This window comes from Mytilus galloprovincialis, chromosome 2, assembly GCF_965363235.1.
Source record: "Mytilus galloprovincialis chromosome 2, xbMytGall1.hap1.1, whole genome shotgun sequence".
NCBI lineage: Eukaryota > Metazoa > Mollusca > Bivalvia > Mytilida > Mytilidae > Mytilus > Mytilus galloprovincialis.
Window position 1 is genome coordinate 71816689 of NC_134839.1, and position 23672 is coordinate 71840360.

Here is a 23672-nt window from a genome sequence, read left to right on the forward strand (position 1 = left end):
TTTCAGTAACTTTTTTTTATTAAAATATAATTCGAAATCAATTAAAGCTTTACTTTTAACAAACCTAATATGACATTTCATATCTTCTCTCTGTCTGTGCGAAATATGAAATGCCTCGTTTAACCTGTTCATCATTGGAATAGACTACACCTTATTATTTGATTTTTCATCATGCTCTTGATCTTCTTCTTGTATTTCGTGAAGTTCTGTTTTTTGTCCTTGTTTGTGATTTATATCCGCCCATTCCTGTACCTCACCTTTAGCCAAAATAATGTAAGCAACAGCCCCAACACAATACACGACAGCGGCTATGTAAAATGCTATCCGCCATTCCTTTGGTTTTTTCTGAAAATTCAATTTATAACTATGTTTATATCATATTTATCATTTATAGTGCATATTTGCAATAACATATTCCCCTTTTGTAAATTATAAAACTCAAAAAGGTCAAATTATTGTTTTGAACTTGTTTTTTTTGCGTTTATTTGCAAAATGATTTCCGATCTGAATCCTTTATTTTGGTTTGCTTGATGCGCATGATTTCAGTCATACTTGTTATATTTATAGATTCATAATTGTTTTGTTTTGTTTGGTACTTGTTATAAACCCAAAAACCATCACTAATTTTGCAGACAATCATGGGTCTTTCTGATTGTTAAGCATCGTTTCATTTTCCCATACCATTAAAAGGAAGAATTTACATTGCAAAATAAGTCAGAAACCTATCATTCTCAGGAAAACCTCTCAATTTAGCTATTTTCTTCAGAAGATATTCAGATTTTTTTCTGATTTTTTTTAATCACATATGGACAAACACAATCCATGAAATTACTAACGTATTTAGTATTTGCACCTAACTTACATTTTGAGTGATTGCACCAACAACATAAGGTGCAATAATCCCCGGTACACTAGCTCCCATATTGGTGATTCCAAATAACGTTCCTGCAAACTTTGGTGCAATATCACCGTGATTAATGAAGAAAGAACTAAATTGAAAACCACAAAACGCCATGGACAATGTGAGGAGTACCACCGCTTCTGTTTGTTTAAAACAGTCCATATATCCTAGTATTACAAGAAAAATGGCGGGAACAAACATACCTGCAATAAATGATAGAAACTATCAGGATGAAATATTTTCCGTGATTATTGCCAGCGAGATCTTGTCGCTTACGTTTTTAGTGCTTTATGGCCAAGTATACGTTATTTTGGCGATATTTATGTTTTCATGAAAGTTTCGTTTTTAAAACTCGTTTAATTGCATTCGAACATCGTAAAAACATAAGTATTATGATTTTAAAATAGCATTCCACATTTAGAGATGACATTAATTTTAAAGTAGAATAGAGATACAAATGTATAAGGGAACGACCAATTAACTTCGAAAGAGGGAAGCGTATGTTGGTTTTTTCCTGAAAACATATTCTGATCCTCAATTTGATGGAAAAAAATATTGTGAACTAACAGATGACCAAACAAATATTCTGAATCCAGATTTTTCGCATACCTTATAGTGTTAAATTCTAAAAAAGATAATTTGATTGATAGCGTCGATAAACTAAATAAACATGTTGCAATTCCTGTTAATATCTTCTGGCATATCCTTTTGCAAACAGTAAAGGGACATTTATTAAGAAGAACATTTTGTACCAAGAGAGGTTTACAAAAATAGACTAACTCACCTATTGAACAACATAGTTTACGTGTAGCACCAGACTTACCTATTGAACAACATAGTTTCGTGTAGCACCAGACTTACCTATTGAACAACACAATTTACGTGTAGCACCAGACTTACCTATTGAACAACATAGTTTACGTGTAGCACCAGACTTACCTATTGAACAACACAATTTACGTGTAGCACCAATGGAAAGTATCTCTCTAGCTATGAAGAAATCGGCGAAAATTCCAGCAATTATAATAAAAACCCAAAATAACAAGTATGGTATCATAGAAAACACTCCGTTCTGAAAGTAATAAATCAAAGAACTATCTAAAGAAACACATTACTAGTAATTGAAGGCTCTAATGACAATAAAAACTCAACTTTGAGCTATTTATGGTCCGATGTCATATAAATGAAATAAATAAATAAATACATTTTGTAAATATTTTATCATTTATACATTGGGAAGAAATTTTCAAAGGTGTCCGCGGATCTCCGACGGTATAGAAAGCAAGGATGTTAAACAACTATGAATTTTGAAAATCAAATATAAAGTTGAATTTCTGAAGTTTTTTAACACATATTCCAATTTGTATTTTGTATCGCATCTTCCAATTTGTATTTTGTATGGGTTTGGATTAAATTTCATTTTAGTTTTCTGTCTTTTTCTGTGTTGTTTTAGTCTAAAGCTTTACATATCAGACTATGTAAAGACTATGACAAACTTGAACACGAGATGTAAGCAACCAGTATGCGTCAAACCAGGGATATGTTAAATTTTTGAACTGAATGCATGTCAAGTTAATATAAAAAATATATTCAAATAAAAGTAATGAAATATATGACCTTTCTTCTACCTACCGACTTAATATCAAACTTTAAAACTTCTTTCATATATGTAGGCATTTGCGTCAACAACATATAAGCACCATAGTTACCACACGCATTAGCTATAAGTATTGCCCACATAGCACCAGACGTCAAAATGCTTTTCCAAGGTTTCGCTGTATGCTATATGAACAAAAATCAAGATGACAACAATTAGTCTAGAACTACAGAGACAAGCTATTTCTGGTACTTCCGTTTTATAAAGTACGTATTTTGACTGTTACACTTACAGTTTGTCTTAAAATAAAAGTCTGCGCATGGCAACACTTTGGTTGTGACTCCCTCAAGTGATGTTCACCTTATATGGTTTTGTTTAATCCTTACAGGACCATGTGTGTCGATTATCTTTTCCTTTGCATACTACTGTCTTGTCTTAACAAGTATGTCAATTACTTTTTCGATTGCAAACTGATATTTGATCAGTTAACCGTGTGTCGACTACTGGTTTGTTATTATTTCGGTGTCTTACGAAGTGTGTCAATAACTTTTTCGATTCAACCTTGCACTCTATCAGCGCGTTGTCGTAAACAGTATGTCGATTACTTTTTTGTTTGCACACTAGAATCTTGTCTTCAGAGTGTGTCGATTACTTTTTCGTTTGCACACTAGTATATCGCCATACAAAGTGTGTCGGTTACTTTTTCGTTGTCTTACCAATTGTGTAAATCAATTTTTCATTTGCACACTAGTATCTCGTCTTACCAAGTATGGCAATGAATTTTTCGATTGCACACTATCATCATGTTGTCTTAATATTAAACAAAGTATGACGATTACTTTTTACATATTTCTCCATCTTACCTTATGATGATGCTGATCATCAGGATCTTCGTCGTCGCCAAGGGAATGCAATATATATTTCTTTTCTATATCTGTTATACCTGGCATTTCCTCAGGTGAATCTCGAACAAAAACTATCCATACAATACACCATACAAATGATACAGCACCTTATTATGATGAAGAAAATGTCAATAACAAAAAGTGTATCAATAAACAGGCAATGATATAAATTGACATTAAACACGAAAAATCATAATTCAACCAATTTTTTTTATGAAGAAACATAAATTGCACAAGAAGATGAATATTTGAAATATCGATACTACTAAATTAATGACGTTCAATATTGTATGTAGTCTTCGACAAACATTGAATTTGCGCATCAGAAACTTCCTGCTACAGATAAAAAACCGTTTGAAGCTAAATCTTAAACACGAGACAAGAGAAGCATTCGATGCACTTTTCTTGATTTGTCTTTTTCAGGAAAGCTCACAGTCAAATTTATGTTTGAAAGCAAAAGATGATTTTAAATATATGAAATGGAAGAGAGTAAAAGCAGCAGATTCACTTGTTCTGTATAAAAAGTTAAAAACAAAACAAAACAAACAAAAATTTGTTTTTAAAGAATTCGAAACAGTGTTTTCCATAGATTTGCAACTTTTGTGGCAAATAGTGATTTTGTCAATTTATGCTATATAGGCATAACTTCTAAGACTTAAATTTATTAATTCTTTTCTTTCTAAATTATTCCTCCGATTGTCAAAATTTTAACAGGTTGTCACAATTAGTATAAGGCACTTGCTTTGATTACGTTCAAAACGTTAAAATAACAAAAAAGTTAATTGTAACGTTGGATACTTATTGCCGAGTTTGGGTAACGAACTAGTCCTATAATATAAGACTTCGGAGTTTCCGAAGTTCCAACATTGATAGTAAAAACAAAATACCAGGGGGGGGGATGCAAATGATATGAACTTCCGAAGTCTTGTATCATATGACTAGGTGAGGAACCGATTAAGTACGAAGGTAACAATTATATTTGTAAAGAATAAACTCATCATAGATACCATGATTACAATTTTATATTTACGCCAGACGCGCGTATCGTCTACAAAAGACTCATCGGTGACGCTCGAATCAAAAATATTTAAAGGTCAAATTGAAATAGAATGAAATTCAAAACAGTGTGGCTGTGGCCATTGATTGACACATTAAATTCATCCATTGACTGGGACAATTTACGTGAACGTTTGTCTGTAACGACCACTGTTCACGACGTACCTACGATAGACATTTAAACTGTGGGTCACCAAAGGTTTCTTAACGCCTTTAATTATAAAATAATTCGAAAAATTAATCAGGAATAATCTTTATGTTTTGATTTATATAATTGATATAAATCAAAACATCGTGTAATTTCTGATTAATTTTTCGAATTACTTTATTAAGGTGTTGAGAACCTTTGGTGACCCCATAGTTTAAGTGTCTTTAAAAAGTACATAGAGAGCAGTGGTCATTACATACAAACGTTTACCTAAATTGTCCCAGTCAATGGATGAATTTAATGTGTCAATCAATGGCCACAGCCACACTGTTTTGAATTTCATTCTAAGTACGAAGTTGAAGAGCAAAAAATTCCTAAACGTTTTGCCAAATACAGCTAAGGTAATCTATTCCTGTGGAAGAAAAGCCTTAGTAATCCAAAAATTTAAAATTTGATTAACAGATAATTTATAATTATGAACATATCAATGATAACTCAAGTCAACACAGAAGTGCTGACTACTGGGCTGGTGATACCCTCGTTATGCCAATATAGAACATTTGGTTTGACTTTTTCACCTAAAACATAATATATCGAAGGCCATCCACCATCAAAGCCGTAGGCACACAATAAACTACCAATAGGGAAAGCTAGGGCATTTCCAAGCTGGCATCCTGTAAAAATACGACATAATTAATAGACATTAGACATTCGCCATTATTTCATTATACAAATCATGGGCCCTTGTCGGGCAAGATACAAAAACATCATAGTACAATGATTATATAAACATTAGTGAAATACACAATAAGTAATACACAAATAATAAATTGATAATATGAGCAATGTAGGATATAATTATGGTAAGAGGCATTGAGTGTAATGAGGCCGATTTAAGATTAAAAGAATATGATATAAAGTTTATTAATACGGAAACAAAAAAAAGTAAAAATAGAACCAGGAATATAGTATCTCATTCTGCAGTAGTTCCCCTAATGACCAGTGCACAGCAGTGAGGGATTTTTACATCACAACAATGCAAAGGTCATCAAGGGGAGATCCTTCAGAACTAGCTACAGATACATGAGATTACTCCAATAGTGATTCTCCTCATGATTAATGCACAGCAGCAAGGGTTGACATTGCTACTGGGTAATATTCATCAAGGGACGGTGCTCTAGAACTCACTATAGAGAAAATATAGTGAGTTCTATAGGGGTAAATTCAGTAAAAAATCTCCCATTGACTTTAATGCTAATCTATGTGTGGAATTAAATTTATACCTGATTTACCTTTAGAAATTGGAAACTTTCATATATCATTCATGAAAGTACAAATGTAGCCCTATCTTTTGCAACAATAAAAACATAGGGTCATGCGGCATTTTTGGGCATTCACATGGCCTTGTTTACAAACAATGTAGATTCGCACTGAATTCCTATACTGACCCCCATTACTTTTCAACCCTGTAGTAAAAAAAAATAGTACATTCAGCATTTATTTTTTATTTTTTTTCAAATCTAGTTTTGATCCATCTGCCAAAAAATATTTATTAAAAACATTATCTACCAATCAGAAGAGCATAGGACTTCAGTGTTATACAGAGAGCTCTCCCCTAAATGGGCGGTCCCTGATGACGTATATTTATTTACTGAATTTACCCCTATATACTCCACGGAAATATAAAGATAACATTTGACAAAATAAACTTCAGATGGCTTTATTTAATTTTTTATTTCAATCATCCCCAAAGTTTTGAAATATTTCACTGTGTAGTGTAATTTCGGAGATGAAAATTTTTGAAAGTAGGCCAATAAAAATAAAAGATTGCTTGTCCATTTTTCCATCTGATTAGAATCATCCATCTCGCTAATAATGCACCTGATATCATATATTAGGGAAGTTATGTTTGAGTGAATGAAGAACATTTTAATTAAAACACGGTGCTAATAGTGGTATTGAAACCTGACATAGGTATCATTACTTAAATAGTGGGTGTTTAAACTTATTTAAATTATATATAAATCTACCCCGTAATAATCCAGGGACCGTGTCAACGAAGCTGTCCTAGGACTAGGACATGTCTTAGGATGGTCTTAGGACACGTCTTAGTCCTAAGTCAGGTTAACAAAAGTCTCCTAAAATAAGATATGTCCTAAATTTGGTCCTAAAGTTAAGACATACAAATAGGTGTCTTAGGATAGTCCTAAAGGTTACAATGTCCTAAAACGTAATAAAAACAGCAAATATGGCATAAACTCAATACTAAAAATACTTATACAATATTAAACTATCAAACTGTTATAAGAATTAAATTAATAAACACACAAATTTTTTTTTCAATTTTTGTTAAAGATTCAATTGTTACTGTATTACATTAAATAAATGATTAAATTATTTTGTGCTGCCTTTTTTGAAGCCTAAAAAATAATATCAGTAAAGCAATATTTGTGCGACTGACCAAAACGGTGCAATAAAAATTTAAATATGGGGAAAAAAATACTTTTTTTTTTTAACTAATCCTCATTCGATACATGTAATGAAATGGAGTGGACCTAAGGACAAAACTAGTTTACGTACTAAAATTTCAGCACGAATATCGCATTTAACAAAGTTTTGTGACTATTTCATTTTGTTTTCGTATTAAAATCATTTATATCTTCCATCATACTTTTAAATAACGTATTATAATAGTATTACGTTAAATCTTTAACTTTCATTTTGCGTTAATTGTTTTCCATACAAAGGTCATATAAATATTAAAATACAATAAAATCTATGTCATAGAAATCTCTATGTATTTTTTTCAATTAAATATATATGTGTGTTAGGATGGTCCTAGGACCATCGTAGTTAGTACTGTCCTAAGACAGCTTTGTTTTACATCCTAAGACATGTCTCAGACACGTCCTAAGACCATCCTAAATAATGTCCTAAGACCTATCTTAGGACATATCCTAGGATACTTTCATTGACACGGCCCCAGAACATTAGAACAAAAAATAAACGTACATACTAGTTACAGACCATACAGTATAACTAATAACAAGAACATGCAAATCTCTTATGAGAGCTGTCTCATTGGCAATTATACCACATTTTCATTTTTATAAAACAATATTAAACAAATGTATCAAAAAATGCTCTCAGATACTGAGAGAAGATTAATATCGGCGGCTGTACTTCTGAGGGTTAATTAAATACCATTATATTCACAAACGTCATAAAAAATTAAAGGAAGGCACGATCTTATAATCTTGTTTCGATATAAGAATTTGCGAATCATGTTAAATCTCTCAAAACATGTCAGACGCAATAATTAAACTATTATTAGCATATTATCAGTTATCAGTAAATCACGTTAATTGCATCAGAATATATAAGAAAGCTTATAACGGAATAATGAAAGTATGCCTGCGTTTTTCTTTTGAAATTTACCGTTAATCCTTTACCTCCAAATGAAAATCCAACTAATCTACTTCTTTCTTCCGGAGGAGACCATTTTGCCCACAGAACCTGTGCCCCGGGATACATAGTTGCCTGAATTATGACATTGACAAATAAGATTATCGTTTTTGAATAATAAAATGCATCACAATATATAAGTGCAAATATTTGTAGACATCATGGTCATTTTGCCCGTATGTGTAGTTTTCACGTTAAATCATGTGAAAACCCAAACCCGAAGAAGAAATCAAAGTCGAAATCCAAAATTCAGAGAGATAGTGACCGTATGAGAACGTTTATTGAGAAGAAGCAAATGTCTCGATTTCCGTTTCAAGAACTTGAGGACAAGGAAATCTCTTCATTTACGTGTTCCATACAGGACGAATCCGCTGTCCGGACCTTGCTAATAAAGTTTAAAGTATTGGTATTCCGTCTTTGAATTACTATAACACGGAAAACGCCCGGTTATAGAAGCATTGTAGGGGGGGGGGGGGGGCACGGATATTTTAGAGAGAACAAAATTCTGGCCCCGAATTTTGCCTTTAAAACATTCTGGTCGTGCCTGGGTTGAAAAGAATAATCTTGACAACTTATTTGCTATTAAAAAAAAATTCCAACAAAATTATTTAGCATTAAATTTATGAAAAACGGGCGTATTTATTTACAACGCTTAAATGCCTTCTATTACACGTCTTATACTTTTTTATATGTCAATAAAAACATTGAACATAACTATTACTTCAAATCATTGACGGTTTTCCTCGACTAAATCAGAGGAAGATGCTTCTGGTTAACCCTATGGCTTTGACGAAAGATTTGTACAGAAGTCACCACTAGAAAACGTTATTTGTGTATTTTGTCATTATAATACTTCTATGGTCTAATTCTTAGCGTTACCTTATTCACTTTTAATCGACATACATCGACATACAACCTTTAGAAGATTTTTTTTTTTATCATTTTACTCTTTTTTGTAATTATTTTTTTCTTAATGGTTATGTTTTTTTATATTTTTTTTTTTGTTTTTTGTTTTTGTAAGTGTTTTTGACAAATAACTAACTATTAGAAATAAATTCACTCACATGGGAAAATTTATGTTTTTATTGGATATAATTTGTTTAGTTTTTTTCGTGTATCATATTCAATGTCAACACTATAGTGTATCTTTATCTTTGTTTACTAGAAAATTGTAGAATGAAATGGCGTTCAATGTCACTTTATTCAATATGAACGAAATATCCTAATCCCCTACATTGCCGTTGATATGTATAAAAACGTGAAAAATATTGTACTCACTTCGCCCACACCAATAAATACTCTACAAACAGTTAGAAGATATGGACTTATTCTGGCACAGATTGGTGTAAGTAGTGTTAGTGTCGATACTAGTAGCATTCCTATTGAAATAATAAGTCGAGGTCCAAATCTTTCTGCCAACCATCCTCCGGGAATCTGTAGAAAGGTGTAACCCCAGAAAAATGCACCAAGTATCACACCTTGCAGTTGTTTGTCCCAAACAAATTCTCCCTTCTAAAGAATAGGATATAATTGAAATTAATTAATATCAAAGACAGTGGAAAATGTCTTTGAGCTTCTTTGAATATATTTATGAATAAAACAAAAAGTCTCACTATGTGTTTACAGCATGTTTTACAAGTTTCTTTAAAAAAGTATAATTCAGAAACACTGCTGTGTTGTGTGATAACTATTATTTATGTGTCATATGTGGAAATAAGTTTTTAGTCATTCACTATATTACTTTATATTTGTCGGTTCCTTTTTTGGAAATAAAACTCTTCTCAACTGTATCGGTTAATATTCACCCTGGGCTTTCAGGTTTTCGGCTCTGAGTGTTCCTGATCATGCCGATGACTGTAAATCTAAAATAGCGATTCGGACGCATACAATTTTTAACGTGTTGTTTTCATTTTCTTTTGTCTATATTAGTTTATGGTTATATGTATAAAGACCTAATCCAAAAGACCTTCAGACACCATTCAGTGAACACTGACAATCTGATGATTCGTTGATTTTTCAGATCCATTAAAGGAAAATAAATTAAGTATTTCTTCATATTTAGAAACGTATTTTTGATAGGATCTATTTATTTGCTTTAATAATAAGAAAAGATGACGAAAACAACAATTTATGAATTTCATACGACCGAAGCGCTTATCTTGGTGTACATACATCAAGAATACACAATGCCCATTATTGAAAGGCAATGATGTATAAGAACCGAAACAGTTCAAGTTTAAAGTTGTGGTTTTATCAGCGGGAGGTTCAGCTAGCCATAAAAACAGGGTCAATCCACAATTTTTTCTTAAAATGTGCTCTGTCAGTTGTTATCTACCGTCCTTTTCTATGTATGTTGGTGTTTGCTTTTGTTGTAGTTCAGTGTTTCTGTTGTTCCGTTTTTTTTCCCTTAAAGTTTATGTGTATCACTCAGTTTTGAGTTTGTTACCCGGATTTGTTTCTTATTAATAGAATTATGACGATTGAACAACGATATACTACTTTTGCATTTAAAGATTGTTTTCATATTTCTTTAAAAAAAATAATTACTGTTACATGTACTTTTTTGAAAATAAATAAAGGTAATCAGAAAACCAAATGGGTTTTACTCACTTATTGTATTGATTCACGGTTTTAATTTTGTAAATTGCAACTGAAAACAATTATAAATCATTAAAAGCTGAGAGGGGGATCAATATCCAATACAATTATGTAACATTGTTTTGTTGTTTTGTTGCAGTGAATAAACAAATGTGTTTGTGATAATTCTCAGAAACAGCAATTATTTACGACACGTATTGATATAGCATTCCAAATTTGATGATAATTGGCATAACTATATTTTAGATTATGGAATTACTGCATTTGTACACAACTCTGACTTATTTAGAACAATGGTCAAATGAAGCATCATTGGGATGTAATTCTGCATAATGCCGAAAGGGAATACCATTAAAGAGCATTTTCAGCAACATCTAGTCTGAGAAGGCTAAAATCTCACAAAATGGCATACTTCTTAACAGAGGCACATTGATTTATGACTGGCATTAAAAATATATAGTAATTTTGTCGTTTTGTAGCAATATATTTATTGACCCAATGTGTTTTTAAAGATTTTCATTCAATTTGTATGTTCATTTTCTATATTTTAGTGATCAAAGATATTATTTCTCATGCCCTATATGGGACAACAGCTGCTATTATCTTACCTCCTATACATTTCTAGGAATATGATTGGTTAAAAGCGTCCACGTGAAGACCGTGTATATTCAATATTAGGTTAGTAGGGAGGCGGGGCTTAGTTCAATACACGGTTAGTAGTGGATTTACGACTTTGGCACTGTTTGTTTATTTAAAAGATAATAAATAGTTATTGTTTGTATTATTTTTTAGTACAGACCAATTGAAGAAGGTTCTTAAAATTGAACACTTGAACACTTAAATATAGAAATAAGAAGATGTGTTGTGATAGCAAATGAGACAACTCTAGTCTAAATTCAACAAATAAAGATAGTCGGTAAGATATATTCGTTACATAGTGTGCTAGTGACCTAATATGATATATACGGGATCAGTAAATATCATATTAGGTCACTAACACACTATGTAACTAATCTATACTATTAAACGAGAAGACCTCATTTTTTGGTGTCGCTTCTCTTCTTTCCACAATAAATTAATCAACACGCCTCTGTGTCCTATAGGTACAGTGCATAGTCGCATTTGTCATCCATTCATATGATTATTCAGATTGAGTTATTTTAGGAGAAAAACGAGAAAAAAAGGCATCCGGGTATTGTCCCGTCATTGTACGAAATTTTAAGTCAGATTAGACTTCCGGTTTGCGTTTTTCTGTATACTTTGAACATACATATATACTACGAATAAAGTGTATTTTCAGTATTTTATCTGCTATCATTTACAAGTTTACTATTCACGGCAGTCACAGAGTTTATTAAATAGAGAGTGTCTGTATACTATATCAATGATCACCATGGATCGATTAGTAAACTTAGAATTGAAAGTAAATACGCTTTATTTATATAGAGGGGGGATAGGACCTTTATCGGGACTCCGGGATCGGGTGTTTTTAAGCTCGGGATTTCGGGATTGACCCTTTCGGGATCCGGGAATCCTTTTTTTCGGATTTCGGGATGTCGGGATTTGCTTTATTTAAATTCGGGACCTCGGGATTTCGTTTTTTCAAGTCCGGGATTTCGGGATCAAGACCCCTCCTATCCCCCCTCTATATAGTAATGAATGTTCATAATATACAGATAAGCGCTAAAATTATTCATGTGAACTTTTGATACTTTTTCTGAAATTCTCCAGTCATTAAATCTTTTACAAAATTCATTGATTACAAAAAAAAAGAAGATGTGGTATGATGATTGCCTTGTTGAGACAACTCTCCACAAGAGACCAAAATGACACAGAAATTAACAATTATAGGTTACTGTACGGCCTTCAACAAAGAGCAAAGCCCATACCGCATACTCAGCTTCAAAAGGTCCCGAAATGACAATGTAAAACAATGCAAACTAGAAAACTAGAGGCCTTATTTATGTACAAAAAATGAACGAAAAACAAATATGTAACACATAAACAAACGACAACCACTGAATTACAGGCTCCTTACTTAAATAAATGTTCATAACATACTAAATGTATGTTCATATTGAAATTGATAGAAAACCAAAAATTGGGAACTTTGGAAATAAAGGTGGAGGGTAAAAAAAAACATTTTCCTGTCCCCAATAACCTATGACTTATGATACTTTTGCTGAAATTCTCCAGTCATTCTGTATTTAACAAAATTCTTCCAACAACACTTTACATACTGATACTTTAAACTACGCTCTGAATGCCCGCGATTTCGCGGGTGTGTTCTAGTAATATTTAGAAATGTATCATTTATCCAGTTTCGTATTTGGTAGGCCTTTTGTACGATATGTTTTTTGTTTTGTTTTGTTTTCAATAATCTACATAATATATACTAGATCTACAATGCGTATTAACGGTAGATGAAACCTGCTTCTTGGATCATCCATCTTTCCGATGATGAAGCGGATTATAGGTTTAGAGCTAATTTCCTTAATGCTTGTAAATGCTTTGTTTGTATAGATGTTTACTCAAGCATTATAATTAAGATTGACATCTGCATCCTCTACAAGCATTAGGAAATTAGCTCTAAAACTTTGACAAAGTGCAACCGAATTGAATTTTTGTCTTAATAGAGAAAAGAAAGAAAACAATAGAACAAAATAAAACGTTATTGAAGATTTAATTAACTGCTAATACGGTGGCGGTGTTTACCATTAATCTAAACTTGATATGCCATGAGAAAAACGACCAAGATACAATGAATATTTAATATAGACATATTTGTATCGTCTTCAGTTTTGTATGATATATTTCAGTTGTCTTTTTCTTGATGTTTTGCTAAGCGAGTCAATTAAGTCGCAAATTAATAGCTTTCATATTGGGCAAAAGCTCTCGTTATCTTTGTTTTTTTTTAATATTTGGAATCAGTTTGTTTGAATAAGATTAACAAAAAACACGAACAAATTTTCAACAAAAATCAAGAAATTCGGATTTTTAATGGGAAATATTTGAACTAAGTCACATGCATGTCCTTAGCAAATACATTTTACATCTATATTCCGAAACGAAAACACATATGTCGACAGAGTTACCACGAAACAGCTTCAAAGCTTCAATTTTATGACATTTAAGTGACTTTGTACTTGTACTCACCAGAGTTGATGTTGACAGTGCCACTGGGCACTGTTTTATTGTACTTCTAATGATCACTGTACTTGTTTCGTCCTCGGAATGTGTATATATAGTTCCATTAGAAGTAAAGTTAGAACTTATATTGTATATAGATGAACTATTATCGAGTGTTTGGCCATTGTTCGTAGAATGTCCATGTTTTACCATACAAACAATGGCTATACTGAGATTTACCCGTTGAGCATAAAGACAGAAAAATCCACAAAAACATACTATAGATAAACATAAACGTTTAGATGTCCACCATGGAACTGAAAAGGAAATAAAAACATATCCTTCAAAATGAACTTATTCGTAAAGTGACATGACGGAAAAGAATTTTTCTTGTTGGTTTTATTTTTGCTCGCCAAAGAAGATAATCATTGTATGAAACAAATTTTCTAGATATTTATCTTTTTTACGATTCGATTTTTTTTCGTTATGTTATGTTTTTTTTTATGTTATTGTTATTCAATGTTATTTTTTAATTTTTTATATATAAATTCATTTTTATCCTCATAGAATTTCAAAGAAGGAGAGATTCAAGTTATAATATAATTCAAATTGAATATTTTTAGTATGCTCACGATGCGTATACTATCATATTGTTGATATCCAATATTATATATTTTACTGGCAATATGAGGTATTTGAGGAGTTGTCTCGCAAATAAATCTTCGAGACAAGATGTCTTATTTTTATGTTTGTATTATTTGCTTAAATTTAGCACTTTTCTATTCATTTATAAACCTTGGAAGTTCACATTAACACACATATTTGATAAGACTCGCCAAGCTATAATCATTTGACAAATAAAGTAAAACATGCTGGGTTTTTTTTTTTTCGATTCAATGTTATATGTTTCTATTTGTCATTCGTCTAAAGGTTATTGTCTGTATTATGTTGAAATTATATACTTTAAAAAATAGCAGTGAACCTTGTTTTTCTTCACTTGAATCCGCAATGAGTAACAAAACGTGTACACAAATTAATTTTCAGCTTCTTAAATTCCTTAAAATTTGATTAAAAAGTGGAAATAGTAGACATTTCTAGCTAAATTCAATTTGTCATTGTCAATGCAAAATGAGACAGAGAAAATTTGCGGAATTTGATACAATAAAGGTAAAAACTGACTCTCTAACTTCGTAAAGAAGAAATAGGCGTTTACAATACATCAACTAAACACAAAATCAATACTGCTAGAAAAAAATATAAGACGAGAAACAAAATAAAAAAAAAAGAAATAATAAAAAAAGAAAACGAACATTCCATTAACAACATTTATAATGACAACTTTATGGTCTTACTCCTTCTGGCATAGTGTTCCTCGACTGTAAAATAGGATTAGATAAATTAAAAGTAATAAAATAAAGAGTGTTATGTAAGATATCCTCATAATTCTAAGTTTTCACATTGTGGAGGCTATTATCACTAGAAAGGGTTTTACTGCCGGGCAATAGAAGTGAAGGGCATATCATATTTATACACTCCATTCAACTTTTGGGTCTTTTAAAATATAATCTTTGGTCTTGACAAGAAGATACATAATAATATTACTGACAGAACGAAAATTATTAATAGGCGATGTTCTAGGTTACCGCATTTTGGAAACAAGAGATTATATTGATATAAAAAAGCGAGGTTATGGGTTACTGCATTCTAAAACAAGAGGCTCTAAATAGACTGAATCGCACACCTGTATATCTTTTGCTAAACTTTTTCATCAATGATTATTTTTGGTTTTTACCCTTGTGTTCCATTTATGTTTATTTTCCGTAAAGTAAGCAAACTAGATAAACAAATTGTGAAAAATTGTCATTAAATGATAACTCGTATAGGGGTAATTGACAATTTTGGTCATTTAAACTAATTTGCTGAACATTGATGTTGTTTACAGTTTATCTTTATCTATAATAATATTCAAGTTTATAACCGAAAACAGCAAAATTCCTTTTAAAATCACAAATTCAGGGGCAATAACCTAAAAATCAGAAAACCGATTTGGCTGATAATTTCATTTTAAGACCTTATCCTAATGTATATTTCAACTTCTTGTCTAATTTGCTCATAAAGACTAAATCCTTTAATTTTTTTAGATATAAGTGAAAATCTGCATTTTACCCATATGTTCTATTTGTAGCCATGGTGGCCTTGTTTTTCTGAGGAAACAGAAAATAAATCATGCACAAACTGTATTCTAGGTTACCTACAAATCAATTTGTTTTAAGTTCGGTTTAATTTGGTTCATGTAGTTTCAGGTGTGAGTATTTTTAAAAGTTAGTAAACATGATAAACAAATTTTGTAAAATTTTCCGTAAAAGGAAAATAACTCCTTAAGAATCAATTGATAATTTTGGTCATGTTAACTTTTTTATAAATCTTTAATACTTCGCTGAACGTTTTTGCTGTTTACAATTTATCTTTATCTTCAATTAGATTCAAGATAATAACCAAAAACTAAAAATTTTCCTTAAAATTACAAATTTAATGGCAGCGAGTTGTTCGATTCATAAGAAAATTTCAGGTCTAATAGATCTTGCCCTTTTGAACATTTTAATCCAATGTCAGATTGTTCTTAATGATTTAGTCTTCGAGATATTAGCCAAAAACTGCATTTGACCCCTACATTCTATTTCTAGCCATTGCGGCCATGATTTTAATGGATCAAGACTTCGGATACACATTATATAAACTCGATACCCCAAGGAAAAAGTAAAATCACAAAAATACTGAACTCAGAGGAAAATCTAATCGGAAAGTCGATAATCACATGGCAAAATCAAATAACAAAACACATAAAAAACGAATGGACACGAACTGTTTGAAGGTATTTGGCCCAGTAATTTCAGAGAAGATTCTTCGACAAGGCAGACGAGAGACAACGGACGACGACTGACGCTGATGTCAAAAGCTCACGGCCCCGATGAGCTAAAACGAGATGTCACTTAATTATTCGTCGTGAAGAAGAAAAGTACCAGCCCCCGGATGTTAAGAAAAAAAAAGGTACCAAACTCCGGATATCCTTTATATCTTTAATTGCTTCCAAAGTTTGTTTATCTGAATATGTTCTATCGTTTATTTGTCAGGTTTCTCAACACGTGAATGGGTTTGCATTTGATTATACTTTTCCAATTACTTCACTTATTTATAAATAAAAGAAGAGGTTTATAGTATGCACATTAATGAGATAGGGGTCCGACCTATTTCAATACGTTGGTAAAATATTTTTCAGTGAAATTTACTATTCAGAAACTATTGTTTATCTTAATATTTATCATCATACCCTTTATTATGATGAGGTGTTCAAGATCCAAGATATATTGAATTCAAATGTTGAAAAATGCAGGTGATATAGTACAAGGTCCCTCTCCGATCAAACTAAAGTATTAACTAATTTACCTCCTTCCTTTGCTACCTCTATTTCTTTCTTTTCTTCAAGTATCATGGACTTAAAAGAGTCACAGTGAGGTAGACCAAGACTCGACTGTCGTCTGTATGACAACCGACGATGGAGACTCCCGCTCCCGATACTCCGACCGCTGAGAACAGAATCATGACGAGTTCTACTGGCAACTGAATCATGACGACTTCGTTGGTTCTTTAGTAATCTAGCTTTGGGAGATCCTACATCTCTCATATCTCGTTCTGGTGATTTTGTTGATTTTTCAGACATTCTGCTGAAAACAAAATGTTTAAGTAAAAATGATAGGAAGTATATTGGACAAAAAAGAAAGTATCTGAAACATCTCGTAAAAAGATGTAAATATAACCATAAAATGCAACACATTTTAGTGTGATGTCAATTCACTTACGTCAACTTGGCTTGAAAAAAAAAAACCGTAAAAATTGTCCAAAGGTATTTGCGCTTATAAATTTAGCTGTATTATGTTGTTTAAGTTGGAGTCTTCTAGACAGACAAATTGTCCCAGTCAATGGATGAATTTAATGTGTCAATCAATGGCCACAGCCACACTGTTTTGAATTTCATTCTATATCTATTTTTTTAAAACGGATTCTTAAAGTCACTGTTCATGTTGAAAACTACAAAGATTTCAAAATTGTTTTTTTTTTTACTCATTTCCCATTTTTCCAATATTTAGATGCAAAGGTTTGGATTTCAACATTATGTACTAAAAATGAAGTATCATTTTCATGTATTCAAGGATTTGTATAGTATTGCAAGATCTTTGAGCCAATATATACTTACAAATACGGATGGCTTTTCTTTAATAGTTTTTTTTAAATTTAGTTTGCGTAAAATTTAAAATAGAAGACTAAAAAAAAAAGTATAAGAAATAATACTTACTTTGTTCTCCAAATAAACTGAATTGAAATAACGCTTATAATACTTTCTTCAGAAATATCGTGTGATCATGTCGTCAGCATTTTTCAGTCAATCCTAACAATAATCAATAACAACACATAATGTATTCGTAAATATGTATTCCTATGTCTATCTATTGGTTTGATTCAAAAACACTTTCAGGACATTTACCATTAACAATCACTATTTGTTAAATGACATAAAATGCGATTATTATAATCGATTAAATTCGACTTATCGAAAACGCTGATTGGAAACATGTATCAAGGTCGGTATAAGGACACAACAACCTTCATGTGGAGACTGGAATCGATACGTGCAAGAATTTACCGATTTCATCAGATATTTAAAGCATCGATTGTTAATCAATTCAAACGAACTACCCGCTGCAGCAGTAATATCATAACCTTTGCATAATAGTGTAATGCGCATTTGATTAGAGAACACGACCTTAACATCGTGTAAGTACATGCAACAATAGGAAGACAATCAAACGGAAGCAGGTTATTTCCGTAGAAGTTCACAGTTTGTCGATGATCAGCGTATTTGTATAAGTATGAACTTAAATAAGTTCAGATTGAGATGTGCATCCAAATACCTGTACTACAGCACATATCAGTTTTACTATCTTGGACATCTACCATCAAACCATTATACTTTGAAGTTAATCATTTTTCTGCGTTAGTTTAATTTTGTATAATCGGGGTATTTTTTCACACCTTGAATTTTAATTCTCATAGAAATTGCCATTAAAATTCAATTTTGCTAATTCGAATATATCATTTATAGCTTTGTATTAAGTACAAATGTATATCTCACGGTATTAATAAGTAATGAGTCACCGAGTTAGTAAATTTAGGCAAGGCTTATAAAACAAAGCTAGTTTTGTTAATTTCAAATTTTTGTGCCTTTTGCCTTCAAAGAACATATTGAAAAACCATGACCTCTGCAGTTTGAATACTAGAACAGAAAAGACAAAACTCTTGCGTAGGGTCCATTTATATATAAAGATAATGATTAAACCTTCGCCTCGAGCAATAATTTGTATCTCAGGGATAACAAACTTGGTATAAACCTCATAACCAGTCAATAGGTGTATTCTAGCACCAGTAACATGTGGTGCACATATTCAGACATACTAAGGATACATATTATCATGCTTACTGAAATGGTCGAATGGTAAACAATGACTATAATAAACAGCTATTTTCATACCAGTTGAATGTTGTGGTTCATATGTGAATCAAATTGAACACAAACACAGAAGTAAAAAGTAATACAAACTCGGTAATCTTTACCAATGCTGTGGCACCGTTAAAGTCCACAATTCCTCGAAAGTCCACAACACCGCTAAAGTCCACAACAAATCGCCGCTAAAGTCCATAACGCCGCTTAAGTCCAAAAAACTTTCCGCTAAAGTCCACAGATTACCTCCGCTAAAGTCCAAAAGAAAACGCCGTTAAAGTCCACAATAACAAGTACCGCTAAAGTCCACAAAATAACACCGTTAAAGTCCACATATTTTTCTTATAAATAAAAAAATCGGTTCGATTGGTTTTTTTTTTTTTTTTATCCCGGTAGTACAATACAAAGCATGGGCTTTTGTGCTTGATAGCTATTTTTTTTATCAGTTTGATAAATGGAAAAAAGTACTATCTATAAAAGATTTTGTTCCATTCATTTTAAAAGTTATATTATGATGATCCAATCAATGAACCAAACAGGCTAATTTGGACATAATTTCTAAATTGTCATCTAGTCATAGTAAATTCGTTATTTATAAAAATAATAACTGCATTCTTCAAGAACTGGTTTTTTCTTCTTATTCTTAATATAATTATAATCACTTTTTGACGTCACTAATGTACTGTACATATCAAAAGTATCGGAACATGTTATTAATAATGTTTTTTATGTTGGTGTTTAAAAACACGAGCACGTACAAGAAATTCGACAAATGAATTGATTTTCCTAGTTTTAATTAAATTGTTACCAAACATAAGCACATGGACATGGGGTCAAAATAATGTATCATGCACTCACGTCCAGCAATTTTTTCAAACTTTGATATATAAAAAAGAAGACGATTGCCAATGAGACAACTCTCCACAAGAGACCAAATGACACAGAAATTAACAACTATAGATCACTGTACAGCCTTCAACAATGAACAAAGTCCATACCGCATAGTCAGCTACAAATGTCCCCGAAATAACAATATAAACAATTAAATCGATAAAACTAACGGCTTATTTATGAACAAAAAATGAACGAAAAACAAATATGTAACACATAAACAAACGACAACCACTAATTTCAAACCCCTGAATTGAATGTGGCGGGATTAAACATGTTAGAGAGATCTAAACCCTCCCCTAACCTGGGACAGTGGTGTAACAGTACAACATAAGAACGAACTATAAAAATCAGTTGAAAAAGGCATAACTCATTAGATGGATACAAATACAAATACTACACAGAGTGGACGTATATTTTAAAAAATGCAAGTGGGAATAGAAATATGGTCACTTTGGTCTTCTTCCCACTGGCAGTAAAGACTTACCAAAATCGGGCGTCCGTTTAATTGTGCGGGGAGTACGATTTTCAACAAATGTCAGAGAGTTGTAACGCTATATCCGATCCGTAGAAAGAGTGTCATTTCAACAACTCTTTGATGGGCCGTCGGAGGCCTTCTCGTTTGAATTGTTTTACATTGTCTTATCAGGGCCTTTTATAGCTGACTATGAAGTATGGGCTTTGCTCATTGTTGAAGGCCGTACGGTGACCTATAGTTGTTAATGTCTGTGTCAACTTGGTCTTTTGTGGATAGTTGTCTCATTGGCAATCATACCACATCTTCTTTTTTATATTTTGTCTGAGCCTGTTTCAAATATTCAAATACTATCATTGTCCAGTGACAGTCCAAGTTTTATTAACCTTTTTTATATTTTTTTATATCCCGGATGACATCTTTTACAGGACCTACCTATTGTATGTATTGTTCAATTGTTCTCGTGATGAACATGCATGAAATATTCGCCACTGCAACATTATAATATTGTAAGTACTTTATCAGTTTATGATTATGTTATTATCATTTTGAGGACTCTGGTGAGGATTAGATTTAACTAATGGGATTATTCTCTTGCAATACAGATTATTTATTTAAAATATTGTTCAATAAGTTCGTATCGAACTACTGGGGTGTCGGACTATTTGGGTGTCGGACCATTGGGGTGTCAGGTTAATGGGGCGCCGGACTAATGGGGTGTCGGATCAATGGAGTGTCGGACTAATGAGAAGTAGGAATAACGGGGCTGCCGAAAGTTATTGTGATTTTAACATTAAGTTATATTTTCATTTATTTAATGAAGAATGCATGTCTTTCAGTTATTTGCTTATTATCATAAAAGGCAGTGTTAAATTTTTCACACGAATGAAATAGTTAGATAAAAATTCTTAGTATTAGTACATTTAATCTAATTTTGAATTAATCTTGTTCCAAAATCTCCAATAACGAAGTACATCTGTTTCACTGAGAGTCTTGGACTGTGTAGGGTACTTGGTCCTAAAGATGTAAATTTCGGTATAAGATATAATGAGTAAAGGGTTATATCGAATCCATTATTGTACGGTTGAAAGTCAAGTCAAGTACACGACCCTGTTGGTCATGTAAGCTATGTAAGATGTTAGATTTTCCCTAGCTTCAGTAGAATAGACGTTAAGATTTTAGTTTTAAAAAATGCATGTCCATGGGACAGAGCATTAGAGGTTCAAAGTTTAGAATACGCTTCAATAGAAAAAGCTTTAACAATGTATTCCCTTCCATATAAACAATATACCTAAGAATACTGTTTAAAGTACTAAAGTGACCCACAACATATATGTTCCAGACGAGTATACTCATACGGTCCGACCGTACGCGTAAACTATTTTATACTTGTTGTACTCATCATTGGTAAGACACAATACAGAATTGCATCCGAGTATAATTTATTCAATTCATCTTCAACGTATTTTGAAACAAATACATTTTCCTTTTTGAAAATCAAACAAACATGCAAACCAATGAGTTTTCGAAATCAGCTCAGCACCACAAATGCATGTTGGGAATTCTTTTATTTATCATTATTTGATTTCAAAGAAAGAACATTATGGTAAAAGTCAAGTTTTTAGATTTATGGACCGTTTTGGCTGCTGTGGAGCCTTACAGAAACTGAATGGATTTCGTTCTTATTAAAACGGTGGTTCGTAGATATTTTCAAAGGAAATTTTGATGCCAAATATAGGCGCCAAGATTTTTCAGTGTGTATATAGTTATCAAAGGTACCAGGATTATAATTTAGTATGCCAGACGCTCGTTCCGTCTACATAAGACTCATCAGTGACGCTCATATCAAAATATTGATAAAGTCAAACAAGTACAAAGTTGAAGAGAATTGAGGATCTAAAATTCCAAAAAGTTGTGCCAAATATGGCTAGGGTAATCTATGCCTGGGATAAGAAAATCCTTAGTTTTTCGAAAATTTCAAAGTTTTGTAAACAGAAAATTTATAATTATTCATGATATTCATGTCAACACCTGGGCTGGTGATACCCTCGGGGACGAAACGTCCACCAGCAGTGGCATCGACCCAGTGGTGTAAATAGTTATCAAAGGTACCAGGATTATAATTTAGTACGCCAGACGCGCGTTTCGTCTTACATAAGTCTTGCTTCTGTATAAATACTTCATACCTATAGGGCCCAATAGCTACTTATTCTGTGTCTTGACGTTGAGGTATACATAATGATTATCCAACATGAATATAATAATATAAATTGTTACCAAAGAATACAAAAAAACCATCATAGCTAGATAACTTTTCAGAAATGTTACCTGTTTGATTGATAGAAAATCACAATACAAAGATCAAATTTATGGGGATCAAAATCATTTATCAAAAATATAATTCAAGCTGATAAGAAAACTTTCCAAGACCCGAAGTCTATGGTTTTTATTAGATCTATACCATCATAATTTTTTTTAAAAAGAAGCGAATTGATTTTTTAATAATAAAAAAAAAGTTGTGTGGACTTTAACGGTGTTATTTTGTGAACTTTAGCGGAACGTGTTATTGTGGACTTTAACGGTGTTGTGGACTTTAAAGGAATTGTGGACTTTAACGGTGCCACAAAGCAGAAACATGAAGATATCCAAAAGTTTTTTTTTTGTTTTTTTTTTTATATAAATAACCGCTTGTTGTATGATATATATGGCGTCACTGATCATGAGGCCAGATAAAGTCTCCAAGGGCACAGGACGTTTGCGCTTTTTTACCTGTAAAACGATAGGACATTTGCGCTTTTAATTTCATTCACCTGTATTAAATTGACCGGACATTTACGCTTTTTACCTATAGTCGTCTACCTGTTATTTAAATGAGAAGTAATTATTACGTAAATTTTACTTATATTTCTCATTAGTACGACAAATGGTCCAGAAGCCTTTCATGTTTCTACTT

General features: G+C 32.0%; 1 protein-coding gene across 3 annotated transcripts; it reads right to left on the reverse strand.

Annotated features, from left to right (window-relative positions):
- Positions 1-18638, reverse strand: LOC143064311 (sialin-like). 3 transcript variants are annotated; one of them, XM_076237053.1, is made up of 12 exons: positions 18151-18638; positions 17244-17521; positions 15152-15175; positions 13827-14116; positions 9351-9584; positions 8060-8147; positions 5186-5281; positions 3362-3510; positions 2534-2683; positions 1841-1973; positions 863-1104; positions 1-345 (listed from the first exon to the last, which is right to left on the reverse strand). In XM_076237053.1, the coding sequence occupies exons 2-12, from the start codon at positions 17515-17517 to the stop codon at positions 145-147; spliced, it is 1881 nt and encodes a 626-aa protein (XP_076093168.1). In that variant the 5' UTR covers positions 17518-17521; positions 18151-18638; the 3' UTR covers positions 1-144. The 3 variants fall into 3 exon arrangements, with proteins under 3 accessions (XP_076093168.1, XP_076093169.1, XP_076093170.1); XM_076237054.1 differs by having other exon boundaries at positions 17244-17518; positions 18151-18588; XM_076237055.1 differs by lacking the exon at positions 15152-15175.
- Between the last annotated feature and the right edge of the window lie 5034 nt (positions 18639-23672).

Excerpts from the sequence above, each read along its gene's own strand:
- LOC143064311 (XM_076237053.1), bottom strand. The coding sequence starts at position 17,517 with ATGTCTGAAAAATCAACAAAATCACCAGAACGAGATATGAGAGATGTA. Across the intron at positions 9,585-13,826 it reads CACTGTCAACATCAACTCTG|AAGGGAGAATTTGTTTGGGA; the intron begins GTGAGTACAAGT and ends CCTATTCTTTAG. Across the intron at positions 1,974-2,533 it reads TAAAGTTTGATATTAAGTCG|AACGGAGTGTTTTCTATGAT; the intron begins GTAGGTAGAAGA and ends TATTACTTTCAG.